Source organism: Calidris pugnax, unplaced genomic scaffold (genome assembly GCF_001431845.1).
Source record: "Calidris pugnax isolate Ruff unplaced genomic scaffold, ASM143184v1 scaffold9, whole genome shotgun sequence".
In the NCBI taxonomy this organism is placed as follows: Eukaryota; Metazoa; Chordata; class Aves; order Charadriiformes; family Scolopacidae; genus Calidris; species Calidris pugnax.
Genome location: NW_015090778.1, coordinates 5,231,499 through 5,253,401, shown reverse-complemented (window position 1 = coordinate 5,253,401; position 21,903 = coordinate 5,231,499). Strand labels below are relative to the sequence as shown.

Below are 21,903 nucleotides of genomic sequence, written 5' to 3'. Positions count from 1 at the left end.
CTAGTAACCCAAGAAGAAATCACCTGGCTGTTGGTATGGCAATACCAGATAGGACTCAACCTGTTGGAGACTGGATACACAGGCCCTCTCTGCTGAATTCTTAGGTGACCAGAGAGCAAAGAACTCACTGATTTGGGAGATGCGAGGTTCATCATTCCCAGCTTGGCCAGTGCCTCATTTTTGGGGTCGTTCTTTTTCATAAATGGCCTGGACACTCTCCTGCAAGAAAACGGGGAACACAGTTACAGGGGCTGCAAAGGGGTTGTGGCCACAGTGAAGCCATGTGGCAGTGCTGGGATATAGTCCCACTCATCTCCTTCCTTCCCACCTGGGTGGATCCCACTCTCTCACCTGACGGGCTCAATAGGCTGTGGCTCAGGGGCTGGCCTGCTCTGGTACATTTTGATGATGTTGCGGATCTCCCGGCTGGGTGCAGGCCGTGACTCAGGGCCCGAAGGCTTCACTATGGGTGGTTCCTTCTTCGCTTTGGGTGTCTGATTTTTTGGCTTTGGCTCAGGAGGAGGCAAAGGGGGAGCAGGAGCTATTGGGGATGATAGTTTTAACCAACACACCGGCAACAACACAGGAGAAATCCCTTTATCTCATTTGAAGCTCCCTCTCTTTCACCACTAGGCTGACTGGCCATGGTTTTCCACTGCTTTGCCTTGGGATCCCACTTCCCAAAGCTCAGGCCTTTCTCTCTCCCCCCTGCTGTCAAGATGCAAATTCCGAGAACAGCCAGATCCTTTCCTCCTCTGGCTATATCCTGGCACAATACTCCTGGAAAGTTCCTGCTCTGGCTCTCCATTGCATATCATCTTACCTGCCTCTGTTTTAGGGCTGGGCTTCTCTTCTTCCTTCTTCTCCCTCTCCTCTTCTTTCTCCTCCCTCTCCTCTTCTTTCTCCTCCTCCTGCTGTGGTTGGGGATTTGCTGGAGGGGTCCAGGTTTTGGATGGAGGCCTGACTTTCTTCACTTGAATGCGTTGCTGTCCTGCATAGAAAGGAGGACCTCAGCTAGTTAAACCCCCAACCAAAACCTAGCACTAATGGCACGCTTCCCACCCTTCCATCAGTCAGCAGAAGCCTGTGCTTTCTAGAGGCAAAGGAGGGTGTGGCAGTCACAAGCCCAAAGATTTCTAGAAAAAAGGCAACACAATGCCTTACAATCTGAATTGTAGCCAACCAAGCAGGCACCCAAAACTCCCATTGCACATAGGACCAGCAGCTCCTGCAGGGATTAGCTGGATTCCAGGCAGGGAGACAAGAACACCTTGTTATGCCAGGGAAGCTGCAAAACAAGGTGTTATGATGAGCGGAATTCCCAAAGTGTGAAATGCTTACCCATCTTCTGAAAATATGCTCTCTTCTGCTGGAAAGTTTCCCGAGCACAGTCATCATCTTCACTGTCAGAGTACTGGTCTTCTGTGTAGACATAAACCTGCAAGGAGTTCACAACATGGTTAGTTAGCACTAGCCAGCAGTGCCCTTAAGTTCAGAGGTGATCTTAGGAGTTCACAACATGGTTAGTTAGCACTAGCCAGCAGATACCATAGTGCCCTTAAGTTCAGAGGTGATCTCCCCTCGCCAAGCTCTGATCTAGAAATTCTCCCCATCTGGGAGTGTCCCAAGAGATCATTCTCTGACCCAAAGAATCATCAAGCAAGTCCAGAGAAGGAGGAATATGTTAGAGGCCCAAGACAGTTTGCTAGAAGATAAAGAATTCAGATTAATTTTCCTATGGTAAAATTCAGACCAGATGGAAATTAATTGGCCAACACTGCAGCCAAACCTCCACAGAGCTAATGCCACCAAGGCTTGATCCTGTGTCTTAAAAATTCAGCAAGCAGAGTTTGAAACACCTCAGTATCATAGGTAAGCATAGCTCTCTGCTCTCCTCACTCTGCCAAACCACTACCACACTGGAAGGGAAGCATAGGAAATGCAACATGAAATTCAAACTGAATTCACCACCACTGTTTCTCATACCGGTTCTTCTGCCTTAGCTGGTGGCTCTGGAGCCACTTCTGGAGTGCTTGGTGATGGTGCAGCATTCTGGTTGCTGGGAAGCTTCTTGGGTTTTGGGGCTGGGACTGGAGCTGGGGCTCGGGCTTGTGGTGGACTTGAGACCCTTGGCCTTGAGTTCTCAAGAGGCTGTTGCCACCGCTGCTGTTGCTGCTGCTGTTGTTGGGAAATACTCAGGGCTTGAAGGGTCACCTGCTGGGCCTGGAGGAAGGAATTACAATGTCCTTGAGCTCTAGGCTACACAAAACCACCAGCTGTCAGGCGGGCTGTCCCTTTCTTTCACTAGTAATCAGAGAACATCTACATAGTCCACTGCAAATTTCCCAGTGTAATGGAAAAGGCATGCACAGAGAGTCTGCTCTCACCTGGCCAAGTATGCAGAGCTCCTAACACCACCCCAGAGACTCGGCTACCAGTGAGATAGCCTGGGACCTCCATGCACTCACAAGACTTTATACAGAAAGCAGAATACTCAGATCTGCATCTGTAACAAATCCCAGCTTAACAACACATGGAATCACAGCTTCTCGGGGCCCACTCCTGTCCCTACTACTCACTCATCTATGGTGTCTCAGTGTTCCCATGTACACAAAGGGGCAAAAAGGGAGTTCCCAGTTTTGCAGGCTTAAATAATCCCAATTTTATACAGCTAACCCCCAGCACAGAGTGTTACAGAGCAGGCCTAAGGCAGAAGGGGAGCATGGCTAACCTCTTCACAGCATATACACCAGTGCACTTTTCTTCCCCAGTTCCTGGACCCCTCCCAGCCAGACCCTTCCACTCACCATGAGCATGGCTTGTTGGTTGATAAAGGCTTGCTGTTGTGCTGCCAACTGACTGGGATCTACAGCTGGAACCACTGGCTGGGGCATAACCATGGCTGTGGAAGACACACACATCTGCAAAAACCCACAGGCAATAGTTCCCCACAGTGATGAGCATCAGCCCAGAGCTGAGTTTTCACTGTGCACTTCACCCAACATTCCAATATCCAGGCTCCATTAGGACAGCCACCCTTCCACCCCTGCAGAGTTACTGAAACACCTTTACTACCTGGCATAGGTGCAATCCCACCAGCCGCTGGCATCATAGGCATGGCTGCTGGCATCCCCATCATGGAAGGCATGGGCTGGTAAACTGGTGTTTGAGTCATTCCAGAGAAGCCTAGAGGCAAAAGGCCACACACACAGTGTTTTTGGGGAATCACAGCTCAGAAAGCCCCACAGAACACATCACATAGGCTGGGTACTCTCCACATGTGCCAACAACAAGGACATGTGAATAGTTTATCTCCTCACACACAGCAGGACACAGCAAAACTCAGGTGGAAAAAGGAAACCTATAAGAAATATGTGGCCTGCCAGAATTTACAATAGCAGGATCCAGACCCTGCTTCTGCAGTGTAGGAGACCACTCTCCTTGATGACTAAGCATATAAATAACTCCTGTCTATCTATGATTACAGAGAAGGGTTTCTCTTGAGGGTTGGGCAAAGATCTCTGGGACAGCCAGATCCATATTTGTCTCTTTGCAGCAGGTAGCAAGGGTGAATGAACAGTGCCCAGGCATTACGTATCATGTGAAGGAACCGTGGGGAGAAAGGAATTCCTCTTCTCCCAGCAGCCAGGTCCCACATGAGGCCACAAAACAGAAATCCCACTGAGGGCAAAGCCAGCAGAGCAAGGGGCATGGAGATCAGTCTCAGCTAGAAGTAAGTCAGCAAACAGCACAGGTCTATTGGACAGGGTGTCCTTGCCAGTGAGAACGGCCCAGGGATGCTATGGAGAGATCTTCACATCCCTCTCTGATATAAGTAGCCATGCCCCAAGTTGTCATGCCCCAGAGCTTCTACTGCTGTAGAGGCTATTGCCAAAAATATTCCCAGACTCCGGAATGATCTGAACAGGATATTCCCTACTTTTCTGAAACAGCTGGGTATGTTGCTACACATGCAGATTTCTCAGTGCCATTAATACACTGGTGTTCGACTCCATTCTACTCAAAATACCAGAGTCTTAGCTCCAGAGAAATGAGGAAAAGTAAAGAAACCAAACACACAAACCAGAACCTTTACAAGGTTCAGACTTACTAACCCAAGGAATAGCTAGAGATGATGGGAAAGTCTGTAAGGAAGCAATAAGAAATATTAAAACCCTCCCCTGAGAAAGGCAGCAACTATTTTGTGAAAACATAGGTAAATAGAAGGTGAACACAAGACTTATGAGTACTGGGCTAGGGAAGAGGTGACCTGGGTCAGAAGCAAGCTATCTATTGCCTTGACTCCAAGATCAACTCAAGAGAGAAATTAAAAGCAGAACAAAGGTGGTACCCTTACTGAGCACCTTCCCCAAAGCATCTATCTCCCAACACGTGGGAGTGAGGAGTGCAACTTCTGATGACCTACTCTAAAGACCAATGCTCTTCATGAATCAGTTGAGCCTATGCAATAATTAGCTTTTAAGGGACTCCCTGACTCATGCTCTCTGAAGGTTATGTAGTCCCACAGGTGTCCCCACCTGTCCCCATCCCCTTACAGACCTGTAGAAGGAAAGATTCCTCTCTGTGTGGGTCCAATCTTCCCACCTCCTTTCATGCGCCCAGTCAGACTCTCCCTGTTTTCCATATCCTGTATCAAGAAAAAAACGAGTTGTCTGAGCTCAGAGAGACAGACTTCAAGAGGAAAAGCCATTCAAAGGCATATCTGAGATGAGCAGAAGCAGAGTCAACAGGCAGAGTCAGAGGCTTGAGAGAGTCACAGGGACAGGAGCACTGTAGAGAGAAAGTGAGTGTGACTTACTGGTACTCCGGAGCCTTGATGTAGCACATTGTCAAACAGATCATCCACATAGTGATCCAAGCCTACCTGACCTACAGGCCTCAGGTCATCTCTGAATCTTGGATCTAAGAGCAGAGAGAAGTCTGGTGACAAGGCAGGTAAGGAACATTCCCCTGTCTCCAGTCCCTATTAGACATTCACATTCTGGAGTGGAACCCTTTCCTTGCTCTACATCAAGAAGAATCATTTGTCTTCCCCTCTGCTCCAAGGGACCCATCTGGCCCTTCCCAGTGCCATCCACAGTCCTGGGCAAGAACTTACCTGGATTGAGATTGTTGAATTCTGGAGGCAGGCTCGGTGGTGGGAAGGAAGGGGCCTGGATGCCTGGAGCAGGAGGAATCCTGTTGAAGAGGAAAATGAGATGAGGACAGCACAGAGTGCTGAGAGAAAGACAAGCCACTGGGTGACAGGGCCACAAGTGGTGGGGCAGGAGGATTAGGTGACTTACGAATCCAGGTCAGAGATCTGGGAGCTTCTGTCCATTTCAGGAGTGATAGGATACTCAGTTGAGGACTGAGAGGGGCTGCTGAAGTTACTGAGCTCCTCCATCTCTCCAATGAGGTCCATCACAAAGTCACAGCCCAGCAAGTCCTGCCATGTGTTGCCAGTAAACATGGAGACAGACCACCCTCGACAGTTCTTATCACAGCCCCTGGTGACAGAGAAAGGAAGGAGAGAAAAGGTGTCCAGGTAGGCAGGGGAAAGAGAGAGAAAGGAAAACCTTGCATTCAGCTTCTTCTTGCCTTGTCTATCCTGGCTTAAGTCCTTAAGGTCTAGGGCGTGAATCAACTATTAAGTGCCCAGGGTCAGGAAAAAAAGCTAGAATCACTCAAGATTTGTCCTTTTTTTTTTTTTTTTAAGCTTTTCTCTGAAGCTCCTTTCCCAGATCACACAAGTTATTCCTCTATTCCTAAGGAAGCCCACAGTTTATGGACACAGATGGAGAGGCACAAGCGCAGGAGTGGGGAAAGAGTGGCTAATCCACATGTGATCATGTAAATTCTAGCCTGCAGTGCCAATTAGTCTGAACGTTAGAACTAGTGACAGCCACTTTTACACCCCCAGATCTTCTCCCATCCCCTGGCAGTACCTTGCACTCAGCAGCCAGCCTGCATACTGCTCCCCAGTCATCCAGGACTCCACCTCAGCTGAGAACTTCTCCTCTAGCACAGAAAAGAAAGTCAGTACACACAGCCCTCCTGGCAGGACCCAAAGCAACACTTAAGCTCCATAGGACATAGGCAGAGCACAGCTGGAGAGTCTTACACACATCTGAGCAGCCACAGGAGGACTGAAAGCATGTGGAGGGCTCCACATGAACACATTCATGTCCCAAATAACTGTTTGATGGCACAGGCTGGTATTTCCAACCAGACAGCTGAAAACCCTCGCAGTTGACTCAGGCCACCACTTCACCCACCAAGGAGGCTGAGCAGGGATAATCTGCATTCAATTCACAGACCTTCTGATCACTCAAGAGGCAGCATAAGACATTATTTGAGAAGGGAGAAAGGCAGAAAGTCCTGTAACAATGGCAGCAGTTGCTGCTGCATGGACTGTGCAGAAATGGATAACAGAAAAACTAGACCCACGGAGATGCACAACCAGAACAGCCTTCTGTTGAGATGGGCCCAAACCCAGAAGAATCTAATCCCTTAGACTCAGTAGCCAGTCTCATCAGGCTGAGACTTTGGTTTTTGGGTCTAGGTTCAGGTGCTTGTATCCCCCGTGGTTGTACCAGCCAGAAGTGTCCTGATCCCTTTTTACTAAGCTGAGGGAATTGTTTTCTGAATGCCAATTTCTGCACTAGAAAAGTCTTTAGGGACTAGAAGACAGCAGAAGGGCAGAAGCACAAGTTACCATTAAAGGTATGAACATCCAGCACCATCTTCCCTCTCCTCTGGTTCGCAATCCACTCCAGCTGAGTTGGAGGGTAGGCCCGAGAGAATGTAGAGTCTCCCTCTGTGTGCTGTGCTGCTGTCAAGATCTTGTGCTGGCAAACAGCATTGTAGCCATCCATGCCATAATCTGACACAAATCTAGGAAAAGGCAACTGCATTTAGCACGCTGATCATCTCTCTTAATGAAAGTGTAGCTAGGTCTTTTCTCCTCCTTACTTCAGCAAGGGTTTCTCCAGTGCTGGTGACGGGGCAAAGCAGCTCAGCAAAGTCGCCATCAGGACCCAAGCTCGCTGGCTGTGCTCCATGTCTGGGTTTTTCCATGCCTGGGTAACCACCTGACTGAAGATTTCATTGCGCAGAGCCACATTATTCAAACCTCTCCCAGCAATGTAGTTGCCCAGAAGTATCTCCTGCCAGCCATGGAGAGTCTTGTCACCAATGAACCGCAAAATCTAGAAGCATCCGGGGGAAAAAAAGAGAGAACTCTAGCTGTAACCCTCTGTCCCAAACTGTGTTGTAAGGTGACAACCTGGTTGTAGACACCAGGGTGTTTGTCAGCCTAAGAAGAGCAGCCAACACTCAGATCTGGATCAATTCTCAGATTTTGCACACCACTTAAGTTCTGGGGATATTGTGAGGCTGTGTTCATAGAGACTGGACCCTGACTAAAAGTCAGGATGACTTCAGTCTCTTCTTAATTATGCCTCTGACTCAGAATTTGTTCTTTGGCAAAAGGCTTCCCCTTCTTTGGGCAGAGCTCAGACACACAAGCAAGTTACTGTAGGCTGTTTGTTACTGTGTCCGAGACCACAGGCTGCCTAGCAGTAAAACTATGTAAAAGAAATTGATGCTTAGATGATCTTTGAGAAAAGCTCAGAGCCAGACATGAGGAAACACTGTCTAACAGCTGAATGTTGAGTTAATATTATACCAAGTAGCATAAAATGTGGTATCTCAACCGACTCACTTAAGCAATGATTCAGCTTCTTGGTTATGCATATCAACATCTTAGATGCTTTTGTAATTTGTATTTCTCACCCTTAGGTACAGAATCATTTCTTTCAGCCTCTACATTTCAATATGACATTAGATTAAAATTTTTCTAAAACGTGCCATGGACAGCTTTGGAAAGAACGTTTATGAATCACAGAATGGTATGGGATTGGAAGGGATCTCTGGAGTTCATCTAGTCCAAACCTCCTGCCAAGGCAGGTCCACCTAGAGCAGGTTGCACAGGAACGTGTCCAGTTGGGTTTTGAATGTATCCAGAGAAGGAGACTCCACCACCTCTCTGATAGAATCAGAGAATGGTTAGAGTTGGAAGGGACCTTAAAGATCATCAAGTTCCAACCCCCCTGCCATGGGCAGGGACACCTCCCATGACAGTAGGTTGCTCAAAGCCCCATCTCTCCTTCTGAGATCATCCTTATCTCCTTCTGAAACTCATCCTTATGAGTGATGGCCTATTTTTAACTCAGAGAACAACACTTCTTAAAATCTTCAGTGGTAGTAAGCGTGACAGAGATTCACTGAGAAAAACAGGAGATGGCAGTTGTTTAGTTCTCATTAAATTCTTTGTAGTAAATCCCTGTGTATTACAGACTTTGCCAAAGAAATAGTGCTTATTCTTTTAATTAGCAATGGAGAAAAATTATCTTTGATCTTCAGGAAACATAATAGTAGTCTGCTTAAACACAATCGTATTCACAGAATTTTATTGACGCTTACGCTTTTCTATAATTGGGATTATTAGGACAAAACAAGGGACTGGTTTTAGGTATTACCTTTCCTAATGGGTTCATTTTAATTACATTTAATTCTCAAAAGGATTACCAGATTTACTTAGAAATTATCTGAAGTTTCATTCTATTTCCAGAGAGTCAACATTACCATTTTTAAGAAGAAATCTATGCTTCACATTCACAGAAACGAAACAACACCATCCTCCTCATGCAAACACTACAGAATTAGGGTGTGGTTCCAGGTGTTGTTTTCTTGATGACAAAGTCCCTGCCTTTCTCCAGCCTTTGTACAACAGTTCACTGTTCCCTGTTCTGTACTGACGCAACTGTATGCCTGAGATACAATCAATAGATTTGCTATAAACCACAGCATGGAAAAGATTTCGTTAAATTAAACATTTTGTGACTGACGGATAAGAATCAGTGCTTGAGAAGACAGATCTCCCTTATACTGTCATTGTTACTGAATCTGGGACATTGGCAAACTAAGGCTTAGCGGTGTAAATCCTGTGTGTTCTGCCAAATTCTGAGGCTACATCACCAGGCGATTCACTTTGATCCCATTGGTCTATGCCTTGTCTGTGCCTCACCAAGATCTCAGCAACCCTAAGGAGCTGCATGTGATCTCTGCTCCAGTTCCCCTAGAAGGCTAAATTTATTCTGCTCTCCTGAGCCTCCAGATATTGCAGGAACAGTACCTACCACCAGTATCTTGTTGTATAACAGCATTAAAACATTGTCCTACACCCACCTGTTCGTCAACAAGGCCCTGGTCAGAAAGACATCTCTTACCAGTTTGTTGATCTCAAGCGCGCTCTCCTGGTATTTAGCATCCAGACGGGTTAAGGGGTGCTGCAGAAGCTGACCAGGGGCAGGGAAATCTGCCTTCTACAAAGAAACAAAAGGACAGAAATGCAGAGTTTTACTAGAACTTGTGTGTCTTCCCAGTGGGGAAGCAATGAAGAGATATAAAAAGAGTTCCCACCTGGAAGTGTGATGTAATGAAGGAGGAGAAAGGATAGCTATTGATGGTGGATGGGAGGGAAAGGTCACCTTTGACCTTGACTTCTGGAGGCAATGTCTCTGTTATGTGGTTGGTCTGTGCTCGGTATTGACCTGCAACAAAAAGAGGTCTCTGTTGTAGTAGTTGGAAAGGCAGCCAGAACACATCCAACCCCCCTGGCTAACACGCATGTAACCTTGCCTGAGGCCCTACACCAACACGCTGGGCTCCAGGGACACCCAGACCACACTCAGATCCCCAAGCAGGCACATCCTCATTTCCTTGAGACCCCAAGGCCTAACTTCAGGAGAGAGCTTTTACAGCTCTGATCTTTCAGACTCATACCCCTGTGTAACACCCAGGTGACAGTCAACACCTGGAGTTTTCAATTCTGTTACGCAGAGTTTAGCAGGCAGGAAACACAGAGCTTATGTGGAGATAGCCCTGACAACCATTCGGTAAATGAGAGGTCTTTGTGAGGCGGCACTGGATGAGGGATTTATCATAAATAATAGAGAAGCAAACATCTTCCTAAATGAAAAGATTTCTCAATGCAGTACAGTTTCTGTGCTTCCTCTCTCTTCAAACCAATGTGTCCCCTGATGCTCTCCTCTTCCTCCCTGTTTACATCCCATCAGCTTTCATTTCCAGCAGTTTCAGTGTGGTTTGTCCCCTGAGCTCCAAGTGACATTGCTCACTAGACCAGCCGACAGTCCCTAGAAGGATATGCTCCCAAGTATGAAGTATTTGGGAATCCAGCACAGTCTGCTCCAATTCACAAGACTCTTCTGCCTGATTGTATCTTTTACTGAACTATGCAGAAGGCCAAAGATGCAGCTGTTGTTTTCTTAGATGCTATACCAAAATAAAGAGGCAAATCCTGCCATTTGCAACTTAACTATAAACGTTGTACAAAAAGTTACAGAGGAAACAAAACTGCAAATAACTTAATGGTCAAAATCAGGTCAATAACTTGGGAAGTTATTTTGGTCCGTGGTATTTTGGTGATTTGAAAACAAAAAAAAAAAACCTAAACAACTTTCCATCCCAATCAAAATGTTTCCTTTAATTGTTACATTGTTTCATCCTTAAGTTGTTACATTGTTTCTACCTGCTTCTATTTTAAAATAAGTAATTACTTTGAAGAAGTAATTGAAGTAATTTTTAATGAAAAACCAAAAATATTTCTCTGAAAGTGCAAAATTTGTAGTTTTGACTTCTTCACCTTCAATTTCTTTAAAGATTTTTGAGCTGAAAACAGATGGGTTTAAGTTCTTACTCCTCAGATATCCAGCTCTGCAAGGCACCTGAGTTCATTAAACAGTTTGCTGTCACACAGCTTTGACCGAAACATTTTGCACCATCATTGTCATCAGTTCTAACAGCACAGTTCAAAAGAAGAGCTGAAAAGGTAACAAAGACACTGAGTTTTAATCTGGTGTCCTGCTTAGTGGCCCGATTCACCTTTCCACCCTGTCGTGTTGGGAAACAATATACGTGACACCATTTGCCTTTATCATATTTACACTGCAATAGTAATAAATCAGATACAACCCAGGTGACAGAGAGCAGGCAGAACAAGCATGTAATTAAACTACTAGAAAATAAGAAAAAACCCAGTAAAGTAAAACAGCGCAGGAAAAGAAGGGAAAAAGGGAGGATTTCCCACCTTCAGCTAAGTGCAGGAGGGCAGCAAGCTCTGCAGGGATCTCCAGCAGTCCCACATCCTGGGGAGAGAGTGAACAAGTCAGTCACTGGGGTACCAGAAGTGAAACAACAAATAAACCCTGAGCTGTTCTGTTGAGACTAGGTAAAGCTGCCTTTGAAAAGCTGGCCAGAACAAGGATTGAACATCTGAGCAAAACCAGTAATTTCTGCCTACGCAACATTCAGAAACATTACAAATAGGGAAGTGGCAGTAACATGGGTACATGACATGGGTCAGCAAACAAGAGATGAGAGAAAGGTGAGTAATTCCAAAAAAAAAAATCAACTGCCACAGGGGGAAGCGACAAGAAAATCAACTTGCTTTGACTCATCTCTCGTTACTAACAAGTTTGGCATATTGTACAGAAGAGATTGTGGTTGAAGGGTAAAGGCCATTTCCTTCTGCTCCTTTTTCTGCCTTTTTTATTATCTTTCTGTATCCAAGAGTGCTATAGCATAAATAGAGACCCGATTTTAATCTTTGATGCAGGCCATTCTTCTGGGGATTCCTAGGGAAACTCAGATGACAGATTATCTAGACATCTAGATAATTCAGATGACAATCTGGCCAGAGAACCTTGATTTCTTGCCACATGATGCACGCATTTGTGCAAGGTAGGAAGTAAATGGGCCAAGGCAACACAGTGTATCAGCGTCAATGTCTGCATATAACGTAGTTCAGGGTGTTTCAGTCAGGACTGCTCAGATTAAGACACTGTGAAACCAAGCCAAAGGCAGAAAGCCTGAGCTTTCGGCTTTTTTGCTTTTTGTTTTTTTAAGATCTGCATAGAAAAGCCTCTCCTTACCAGCACACCATTCTGACATCTCTTTCCACATAAACTCTCAGCAATGCTTAAAGATAGACTCACAGCTTTTTTGGTCAGTTTGATTTTACTCACAATAAGATTTGACTTTAAATCTAGTTTTTCAACGGCATATTCTGGAAGTGGACTGTGAAATTCCACAATCCCGAATCCACACCCAAGGAATCAGGTGATAATAAAAGAGCACCCAATGATAAGTACTCCTGTTGTTGTTACTGACAAATCTGTGCAAAACTGCGGATGATGTAAATTCATATTTCCTTGCTACATACACTATAGCAAATGTATGCCCAATCTAAACATACAAATAATGACATTAGTTAGCAGTGTTACTTACAGTAGCTGATACAGCTTAAACACCCTGTAGACTATGCAGTTAATCTGTTATGAATGCTTTAATACCTCTCTTCCTCTACAACATCATCTATAAATATATCTGTACAGAACTGCCTCATTCTTGCTCTTCACAACAGAACATGATTATCAAAAATAGTTGCAAAGAACAGGTCCAGTGATGTGAACTAATACAGTACTCTGCCTCTGGACCACTTTATGATGCCTGACTATGCCCAGAGACTGGAAAACACTGAAAAAAATAAGACAGTTATGTATTAGAAGGCTCTTTATACCAGGCTAAACTGCATTTTTGCTGCTGGGTTTCCAGAATACCTGTGGGATCTGTACACTCTCCCGATATTTTGCTGTTCCCCAGCAAACCCAGGCTGAGGGGGCACAGGGGAGGAGGAAAACACCGAGAATCTGGCTTGTTTTATCTCAGACCCTCCCAGACTGTTTGACAACTTACCATTCCTTGGTTGGGACTGTTCTCTGTGTCACCACTGGCCAGGAATGACCTCCTTTGTTTCCTTTCCTCTAACTCCTTCTGTTAAGAGATGAAAGGGGAATAGGGGTGAGAAAAGATCTATATGAGGTTCCTTCCAGCTCCTTCTGCAGACAGGCTCTGCAGATAAGCAGGAGCTGGGGTCCTGCTTCAGCAGATAAAATGACAGAACAGTTGCAGAGCCTTCTTGGGGCTCCACACAGTGTATTGAGAAGGGCTTGCCCAGGCAAAGCCCTAAGCTTCACTGAAACACCACCTGCCCTGCACAACATGATCCAACACCAAGAGCCTTCACCACCTGCCCAGCATCCCTGCCACACCTCTCTTCCCTTGTCAGCCATTTGATGTGTCTCAGGACAAAAGCACACAGAAACTGTCAGAAATGTTCATCTGCCTCCCCCAGGATGAAAGAACACAGTAATGCAGCCTGAACATGGGCAGACAAACTTGTCCACGGAGAGGTACCCCTTTACCTGGGATGGCAGGGATATCAAAAGCCAAACTCCCTTGCAGCTCTGCCCTTTCCCAACTATTCTATTGTTCCCCAGCCTCACCACTCACCTGACTCCTACGCTGAGATGGAAAAGGAGGGTCTCTCCCTCTCTCTCTCTCCTGCTTGTCTGTATTGCAGAACGGTGTGACTAGATGGGAGGTTATGAGGGTTGGGCTGAGAAAGACAGTAGGCATGCTAAAGTCCAAAGGGCAGAGCTGTGGGGCGAGGGAAAGGAGGAACTTTGCAGCAGGTGAACTTTGGGACCTTTATTGTTGCTACTGCATGTACAGAGACCTCAGCAAGTAAACACTGGAAGAACAGAAACAGATTCAAAAGAGCTGTGCTGTTGTGGTTACCTGGGAGAAAGGAAAGCTGGATCCTGTCCAAGTAGGAAGGAGCAGGAAAAGGAACAGAAACACGCACTGCTCTGGGTGTGGCAGGGCAAAAGGAACCTCTGCAGTCTCCCAACAACACTGACCTTAACTCTCTACCCCATCCTTTGCCAGTAATGCCAGCAGGTGTACTCTCTCCCTCATGAAGCTGACAGCTATTGTGATGTTGGTTGCTACTCTAAGGACTAGTGGTCAGGTTTCCTGTTTTCAATTTTCTTTTTAATAGCTTGTGCAAAATGCATTCAACCCATTTGCCCTGGCCTCAACCAGTCACCAGGTCTCTCTACCTTGGGCAGAAATAGCTCCTGCAGATCACCTGGTCCTGAGAAGTGTTGTTACCTGAAAGTACTTTCTCCTTTGAATCACAGGTCTGGAGATTAAAATCATGGTATTAAATTGCACCAAAGTCTTCTTCAGCCTCCTGTAACGCTTCCTAGTAGGATGTGAAAAGGACTGTTAATGAGGGAAACATCCACAAAATTTAGGCAGACAGTGGACTCAATTAGAGGGTATGAGCCACATAGAACATTAATACAAACAGCCAGTCAGAATTTGGTCTTTCTGTGTTAAGCCTGGTCCTCCTTAGGATATTTTCCCTATATCCTTTACTCTAGCTATCACAGTATCAACCTTAGCACAGGCAAGTTATTATAACAGTTTTGACAGCAGCTGTATTTCCCCTGGAACCTCTGCTTAGCATTGGGACCAGACTGGGAAGTCCCTCCTCCACCATTCCAGTAACGGGATCCTCCCCAGCAGAGCCAGCCAGGAGCCAACAGGAGGAGGGTCATGGTCAGGCACATCTCCACCTTGCTGTCCTAGGCAAGGACAAAGAGCTGCTCCTTGTCTGGCCATTAACTTCCTGACCTTGCCTGGTAACCTCGGAAGTAAGCCTGAATGATTGTGGCTTTCTCATGGAGGACACGGAGGCGTCTGCGGCGAAGGCGGCATCGGAAGTTCCTTTGCAGGGTAACAATAGCCCAAGTCTGCCTCTGGCTCCATCGTCTCTCCAGAAGCTGCCTGGCCTTCTCTTTCAAAAAGACCTGGGCAAAGGGAACAGCTGTAACCCACAAGGAAAACAGCCAGCCTGTCTAAGAGTTGATCGATAACAAAAGCTGGTTTATCTCTTTGTAGCATTTAAGGCTCCCTGCTAAGGAAACTGCACTCCCTTAATTGGGGAGGGCAGGAGGTGACAGAGATGGATGCATTTGTGGAGGACAGGGAACCAGGGAGTGGTTAAGTTTAGTAGGCAGGAAAGGCAGAAGCCCAGATTTCCATCAAGGAATGCTGAGTAGACAAAGGAGCTGGCCACGCCTGGAGCCAAGAGTCTACTGTTTCTTTATCTGAAATGCTAAAAATCCCTCCTTCTTACTTGAGAAAAGAAGCAAAACAAAAGGAGGCCATGCCCTCCCTCTTTGAGCAGAGCCAAGCTGCTCTCTGTCCATTGAAAGCCAGTCCCCAAAAGTCCCCAGATGGCTGGGACTGTGCAATTAAGATGAGGTTCTCTCTAGGTATCACCTTTGTTACTCCAATCTGATAGAGATCTGAGGGGTTCCCCACCACACGAGACAGCACAGCCACACAGCCCTCTCTCTCCTCCAAGCAGTTGTGCCTTCGCCCAGCCAGGAGGCCATACCTGGAAGACGAGATGTTGAAATGATGAAAGCCAGGGCTGTCTGGAGTCTTCGGAGAACAAATTACAATGTGCTGACAAGTTGATCCAGGCTTTGAGTGGCTGGAGAATCCCAAGCCAGTAAACCACTGTACCTGGCCAGGAAGTTCCGGAATGGAAGACGGACTGGGTATCCCTCCTTTCTAATGTGGATTGCCTCCAGTATCCCAGAATGTCGCAGCTGACAAGTGACATACTCCACATCAAAAATATTTGACAGCTGTGAATATAAGGCAGAAGAAAAACGTAAAACACGACATAAAGAAAGAAAGAAAATAGAAAGAAGGCAGAGTTTTGAAAGGTTCTCCTTCTACTGTCCTGCCCTTGGGTTAGATTTTGCCATCATCTATGGACATTGGAACACAAAACCCAACACATTCTTTGGTGTACAATTGACACTGGCTCCTCCAGAACATGGTCAGCTCACATGTCTAAGCCCCAACTGCAAAAGGAGAGCTGCTGGAGAGGAGAGGGCTTTAAGAAATTGAGGGACTCCATAAGGAGCTCAGGGTGCTGCCATACCTTTTTGGGATTAGGGGTGATGCACCGAATGAAGAAGGCGTGGCTCCTGTAAAACAGAAGGAAGAACCTTTGACCATCCTCTCTGTGCTGACCTGGGAAGTCTTCACATAGTTCTGGGTGCAGCAATCAGCCCAGTGCAGGGATGGCACCAGAACAGTATCTCCCACCTTCTCAGCTTGGCTGTGAGGTCCTGCAAAGACTGCTGGAATCTGGACACCAGTGTGAAGGCCTGAGGCTTGAGCCCTTTGCCTCTGGTTCCCAGCTCCCTTTGCTGACTGTAGGCAGCCTTAGCCTTCTGGAAAATGTGAGACACCACCTGGAAAAACAAAAGAAAATGACCAAAGTTCCCGGAATTACACAGAAAGAATAATCTCTTCTACCTGAAACTGGGTGGGAGACCATTTTCCCTTGCCCCTTGCAGTGCCAGGAACACAGATGCATCCTCAGGCAATCTGTGTGGTTTATATATAAAATGCATCAACTGCAAGCAAATATGAGTTTCTTAATTCCCAATTGTCCTTCAGTAGAGCAAAACTCCTCACAGTTTCTCCAGGTTCTCCTGACACCTGACCAGGATTTTTCTGCTTCTCACATGAAAGCAATGAGTGGCTCGTTAGTTGTCTGCAACAAAGATCTTCATCCTGAACCACTACAGTACCTTGAGGTGGCTCTGAGAGAAGATATCCAGCACCTCTGGACGCAGCTGGTCACGGTTTTTATTAAGGAACTTGTGGACCTGCAGAGGCAAAGTCTGATTTAATGCACCATTCAAGACCACCAGACAGGCAAACAACCCTCTTGAACACACCTTGACTTGAGGCAGACAGCTGGAGAGGTGGAACAAGGGGAAAGCCCTAGAGAATGAAGCTTGCTGTTCTTGCTGCCATCAGGAGTGGAGGGGATAATGACTTCTGCTTTTAGGATATATTGCTCCATTTCCCTTTCACATTACCCAGCAGGCTTGGACCCCTCACCTTCTTTCAGCAGCAACAGCTTTCCTGGATTTCCAGGGCTCTGGGACAAGCAATGTTGTGTAGCTGAGGCCATTGCCTATTTTGCTTCTGGCCAGAGGCAGCTTAGTTGCCTCTCCTAATAAGAATATCCTTGTTTCTGATAAATGGATGCTCTAGAGGAATGTGCAGTTACAAAGAGAGGGCTTTGTTCACAACACACAGGGCTGATCCATCGGGACATCCACAGCATGTTTCCAAGTTGGCCTATTGCTCCAACTGCTCAGAGCCCCGAGCCAGCTCACCTGATAGGTGACAGGGCCTGCATAGTGCTTCACAGTGAAGACTGGCAAAGGCAACTTGGGCTTGACATACCAAGGACTGTCTCCATGATGATAATGACACTTCTGGAGGAAAGTGTGGTCAGTGGCCTGTAAAGGAGATGACAACTTATCCAGCAGGCTGAAAAGCTGCTGTTGAAGCAAAGGCAAAAACATCTATACTTGTGCAAAAACAGTCTCTGTAACTGCCTCGCCACAAGCATCCTGTGAAAGGGATCACATAAGAGGGTAAGAGCTTCTCACCTGAGTCAGTGAAGTCTGGTCATCCAGGATACGCAAGATGCCATGGGGTTTTGCAGCAATGAAATCTAGGCATGACTCACTGTACATCTTGGAAATAGGAATCCAATCTAACTGCTCTTGTCTATATTCCTCCTGCATGTTAAAGACCAAGCAGTCAAATCCAGTCATGCAAACAAGACTAAGTAGAGGGAGTTAACAGAGGGGTTTGGTTTGTTCACCAGAAAGTTAGTGTTTCACTGCTGCTAGGAACTTCCCAAGAATTGTCTGATTTTGTCTTATGAAACTACTTCTGAAACCACTAATGATTTTCTTAATTTAAGAGAGGAAGGCTGCTAGAGCAGAGTGATAAAGTGAACTGTAAAAGGCAGCAAGTCTGATAAATGCACTTTCACGTCCAGGACATGAGGGGTACATAAAATGCTATAATGAATCGACCAAACAGGCTTGAAAAGTATCAGCTGAGGTCTGGGGTCCTTGGTCCTGACCAGCTCACATATAAAATCCATAAAAGGAAGCAAGGCACTAACAAACTCCCTTTTCCTTAATTTACTACAGAATTAGTAAAAGATATTAAGTAGCCAGCTCTTTGGACTAGGATTCCATGGGCACTGCTTAAGGGGCCAGGTCTATTCAGCTTCCTGCTTCCCCTCTAAATAATACTCTCCAGCTGAGGCTGCCTCAGCTCATTCCATATGGGCTGCCTTCCACCTGCTGGCATTGAGTTCCATTTACCTCTTCCTGGGCAATAACAGTCTGGCTGAAAAAACACTGGAGATGCTCATTGGCAAAGTTGATGCAGAGCTGCTCTAAGCTGTTCACTCCTAGATCCTGCAAAGGCAAGAAGGCACCATCACTTCCAACACACAGACCTTCCAAGAGGCCCTGTCTCCTTGTGCATAATGCACTGCTGTGCTGCACTCAGCTGCTGGTTCGGGGAGCTCGTTCTGATCAGTAAATATGAACAAACCTGAGAAATTAAAATCATCTTAATGCACTGCTGTGCTGCACTCAGCTGCTGATTCAGGCAGCTCATTCTGATCAGTAAATATGAACAAACCTGAGAAATTAAAATCATCTTATGACTGGTTTGCAAGCTCTCAGTCTGGTATATTGACGAGGCTGAACAGGAAGAGGCAAGACAAGCTGTGAAGGAGCACAAAGAAGAAGAGATCTACTCCTAGATGCATGCACACTCCCATCTGTGTAAGTACCCAACAGATCCCTTCCCATTTCTGGCAGTGACCAAGGAGAATCAGCACATGCATTTAGAGCCCAGATAATATCCCAAGAACAGGAAAAGCAACCTCAAAGCCATGTATGTCCACAATGCCCATGGCACAGTCTGATTCCCAGGGAGCCAACCACTCATTGATTCTCAGCAGCACCCACTCAAAAAGCAGGTAATAGAGAGTCTTGGCAATGGAGTCCCTGAGTAGGAGAGGGGAGTGAAATCAGTTACTGCAAAGTCAGCAGCCTTGGGTGCATCTCACCAGCCCAGACATCAACGGCAGAAGTCACCTGGCATCTATGGCTCCTTCTACAGACAGAGGGGTGAAGATCCGATCATAAGATGTCACCTGGATACATAAAGAGCTGGAACTTACTGTTATTATCTGACAAATACACATATTGTCTTAAATCTGCAAGGAAGTCAGCCTGGATAAATGGATATTTTCTTTTTTCTTCAATTTGGCATGAGAATTTACCCAGGTATCAAAGACAAAAGTAAAAACAGAATTTTGCTGCCACATATCAGGGTGGGAGTCAGCTGACCAACGTGTTAAGCCTGAAGCCCCCTCATGTTAGAAAAAAGCCCTCCTAGATGTGAGTTCTGCCACCTTTACAGAGCTGCCTTGAGGGCACAGCAACCATTTTAAGTCCTGCTGTTACTTCCCATATTTGTACCTCCTAAGGTGGTGGCCCTTCTGCTGACAGAGCACTGGGCTAGGACACTCCAGGATGAGAAATCACTATAAAGGTACTTACAGTGACACGGTGAGTGATAGCACTCTGCAGGTAGTCTGCTGAGATGCGCAACAAATTGGCCACAATCTGAATCTCAGTGTCACTGGCGATGGCTGCATGTTCATAGGATTCTTTCTAAATAACGGAGAACAACAGATTCAACTGTGGTTGGGATGCTAAGTTCCACTAGTATTAACATTTGAAATGGCACTTCAGTTGCACTGGCCAAAACACCAGCAATTAGGTTCATTTTGGCTCCTCAAAGACCCACTCAAGCTCTAAAGACCCTTGGTTGCCTCCCATCTTCTGTCCCTGCCTAGGTCAGTCTAGAGCATAATATCAAAAGAACAGAATAGTCTTCAAAGGATCATCTTCAGTCAAGAATAACATCCCTGGTCCCATCACATGGGATAACAGCAATGTTTAGCACAAACAGTCCATTCCCAAGCTGCCAAGGGTTAATGTACCTCATAGGAGATAAAGCAGATATTCCCCAGTTGCAGAATGGCAGCCAGGACAGCCCAGGTGGAGGTCAGCTGATCGGCCGAGAGACTGATGCCCTCCAGAGCTTGCACCAAGACCAGAAAGTCCTGACTGTCCTCTTTCCCCAGGATGTCACATGCTCTGCCCTGAGAGAATAGGGACAGATAATCGTGGTCAGCCCCTTTGCCCCAGGCTAGGGATGAGCTATTAGCAGCAATCTTCAGAGGAGGGGTTCAATGTTTTAAGGACTGGAAGAATCTAAACTAAAAAGACCAAAGACACCACTAGTGGGAGCTCAGCATTCATGACAGATCAGTCTCTCTTCTCTCTGAAGTTATTGAGAATAAGATCTCTCTTGCCCACACATGGTAAGTTTTTATCATGGTTCCAACACAGGCACTCCAGCTCCCCATTGCCCACTGCTGGACTGCAGCTTGAGAGAAGAAGGGATGCCAGAAGCTACTCCCAAGTAAGTCATGTCAGAGTTGCTGCTCCAAATGGTACCAGAACCCAACGTCTAAAAGCAAATGGGTTTCTGTGCACCCAAAGAGCCATCCTGGGTTACAGTCCCACTCACCTCTGCCACAAAGCTTCACTAAAACTTAGGTGTATTACTCTTATTCTTCTTGTGGTTTTCTCTACAAGAGGACACTCTTAACTGCCTGTGACCCTAAAGTTCATTAAATTCTGGTTTAAGGGGTAGAACCTTTTTGTGTACAAGGGCATTCTTTGACAAAAGTTTCCAGCTGATTGTCAGATTCAGATGAGGACAAGAATGAGGTCCAGGCAGCCCTTGGGCTCCTTCTTGCTGAGACCAAGATCCAACAGAGATTTTGTCAGTTTCTGCTAACTTCTTTACCCATGATCTGATTTTTTTCCCCTTTTCTTCTCTGCAGCAGGCTGGGACACTCCTGATAACTATCACCTTGAAGAGTTTACTTTACAATGCAGATACTTTGCCAAATAGGAACATAACCCCATTAAGGGATGGGCCCTTAATTGCCCTCCATCCTTGAGTCATTAACGGTACTTGTCCATTCCTTGCCTGAAGGAAAGATGATAGCAATCATTCCTCAAGGAATTCTGGCATGAGCACAGCTGCTGTAAAGAGTTCGCCCACCCGGGAAAGCTGACCCACACAACTGAAATAGGAAAGATATCTTGCTATTGCTTCTGAACTCCTAGAATATGGAAAACATTCTTAAACAAAAGATACTGTGCTCCAAGGTGATGGCTTGTCATAAGTTTGGCAAACAATTTTTCAATTTAAATCAATTGTAACCAGTAGTACATTTCAGGGGCTTAAAATTTCTACCCACTGACTCAATGAAGCAAGTATTTTGCTAAAGGTAGAAAGGAATACCTCCTGCTCTTTTCAGTCCCACAATAAATTGCAAATCCAAGGAAAGGCAACGAGAAAAGGATTTCTTCACCACATGGTGGAGCCATGGGCCTACACAATGACTCCTTTTTTAAAAGGCTTTCTTTGGGAGCACAAGGGGCCTAAAAGGTGAGAAAAAGATCACACAAGAGACTAAGGTAGTCCTTCTTAGGTCAGGTGTGAGAAAGAGCAGAGCAGATTTTAGCATAGTTCTGTGAGGGAAGCAAAGTTACCAGGTGCCTCACTGACCAAACAGAAGTGATGTCTTGGCCATTTCACTCTATCAGCTGCTGCAGAACATCCTCACCTCACTCACCTGATTCAGGTAAAAGTAAGACTCTGCCTCTTGCAAGTACAACTCCTCTTTCTGCTCCGCAGGCAGCCCAGCCAGTAGCTCATAAAACACATGGTAGTTCCTCTCACCGTGGGCCTGATGGGGACACAGTTCATAGAATTGACTCATACCCAGTTCTAAAACCCTACAGCATACATACTGCCACGAACAGAAAGACACAAACTCTGAGGTCAAAAAGAGGAGGCCAGAAGCCACCCAAGAACGATTTCATTTGAAAAGTTTCCAGGGTT

The 21,903-nt window shown here is 46.0% G+C and overlaps 1 protein-coding gene across 1 annotated transcript in view; it reads right to left on the bottom strand.

Moving 5' to 3' along the window:
* Positions 1-21,903, bottom strand: part of LOC106892464 (unconventional myosin-XV-like) — a 45,331-nt gene that overhangs the window by 14,881 nt on the left and 8,547 nt on the right. The window contains 34 exon segments of the mRNA XM_014949687.1: positions 129-219; positions 352-541; positions 824-991; positions 1,342-1,438; positions 1,972-2,223; positions 2,808-2,902; positions 3,076-3,186; positions 4,561-4,648; positions 4,820-4,923; positions 5,120-5,199; positions 5,307-5,510; positions 5,949-6,021; positions 6,719-6,897; positions 6,976-7,211; positions 9,294-9,389; positions 9,487-9,617; positions 11,174-11,231; positions 12,841-12,918; positions 14,101-14,194; positions 14,571-14,617; positions 14,619-14,804; positions 15,280-15,397; positions 15,529-15,653; positions 15,956-16,001; positions 16,123-16,271; positions 16,614-16,691; positions 17,211-17,336; positions 17,490-17,621; positions 18,222-18,317; positions 18,794-18,917; positions 19,008-19,066; positions 19,476-19,589; positions 19,922-20,083; positions 21,635-21,748. Coding sequence (XP_014805173.1) covers positions 129-219; positions 352-541; positions 824-991; positions 1,342-1,438; positions 1,972-2,223; positions 2,808-2,902; positions 3,076-3,186; positions 4,561-4,648; positions 4,820-4,923; positions 5,120-5,199; positions 5,307-5,510; positions 5,949-6,021; positions 6,719-6,897; positions 6,976-7,211; positions 9,294-9,389; positions 9,487-9,617; positions 11,174-11,231; positions 12,841-12,918; positions 14,101-14,194; positions 14,571-14,617; positions 14,619-14,804; positions 15,280-15,397; positions 15,529-15,653; positions 15,956-16,001; positions 16,123-16,271; positions 16,614-16,691; positions 17,211-17,336; positions 17,490-17,621; positions 18,222-18,317; positions 18,794-18,917; positions 19,008-19,066; positions 19,476-19,589; positions 19,922-20,083; positions 21,635-21,748 — 4,101 coding nt within the window.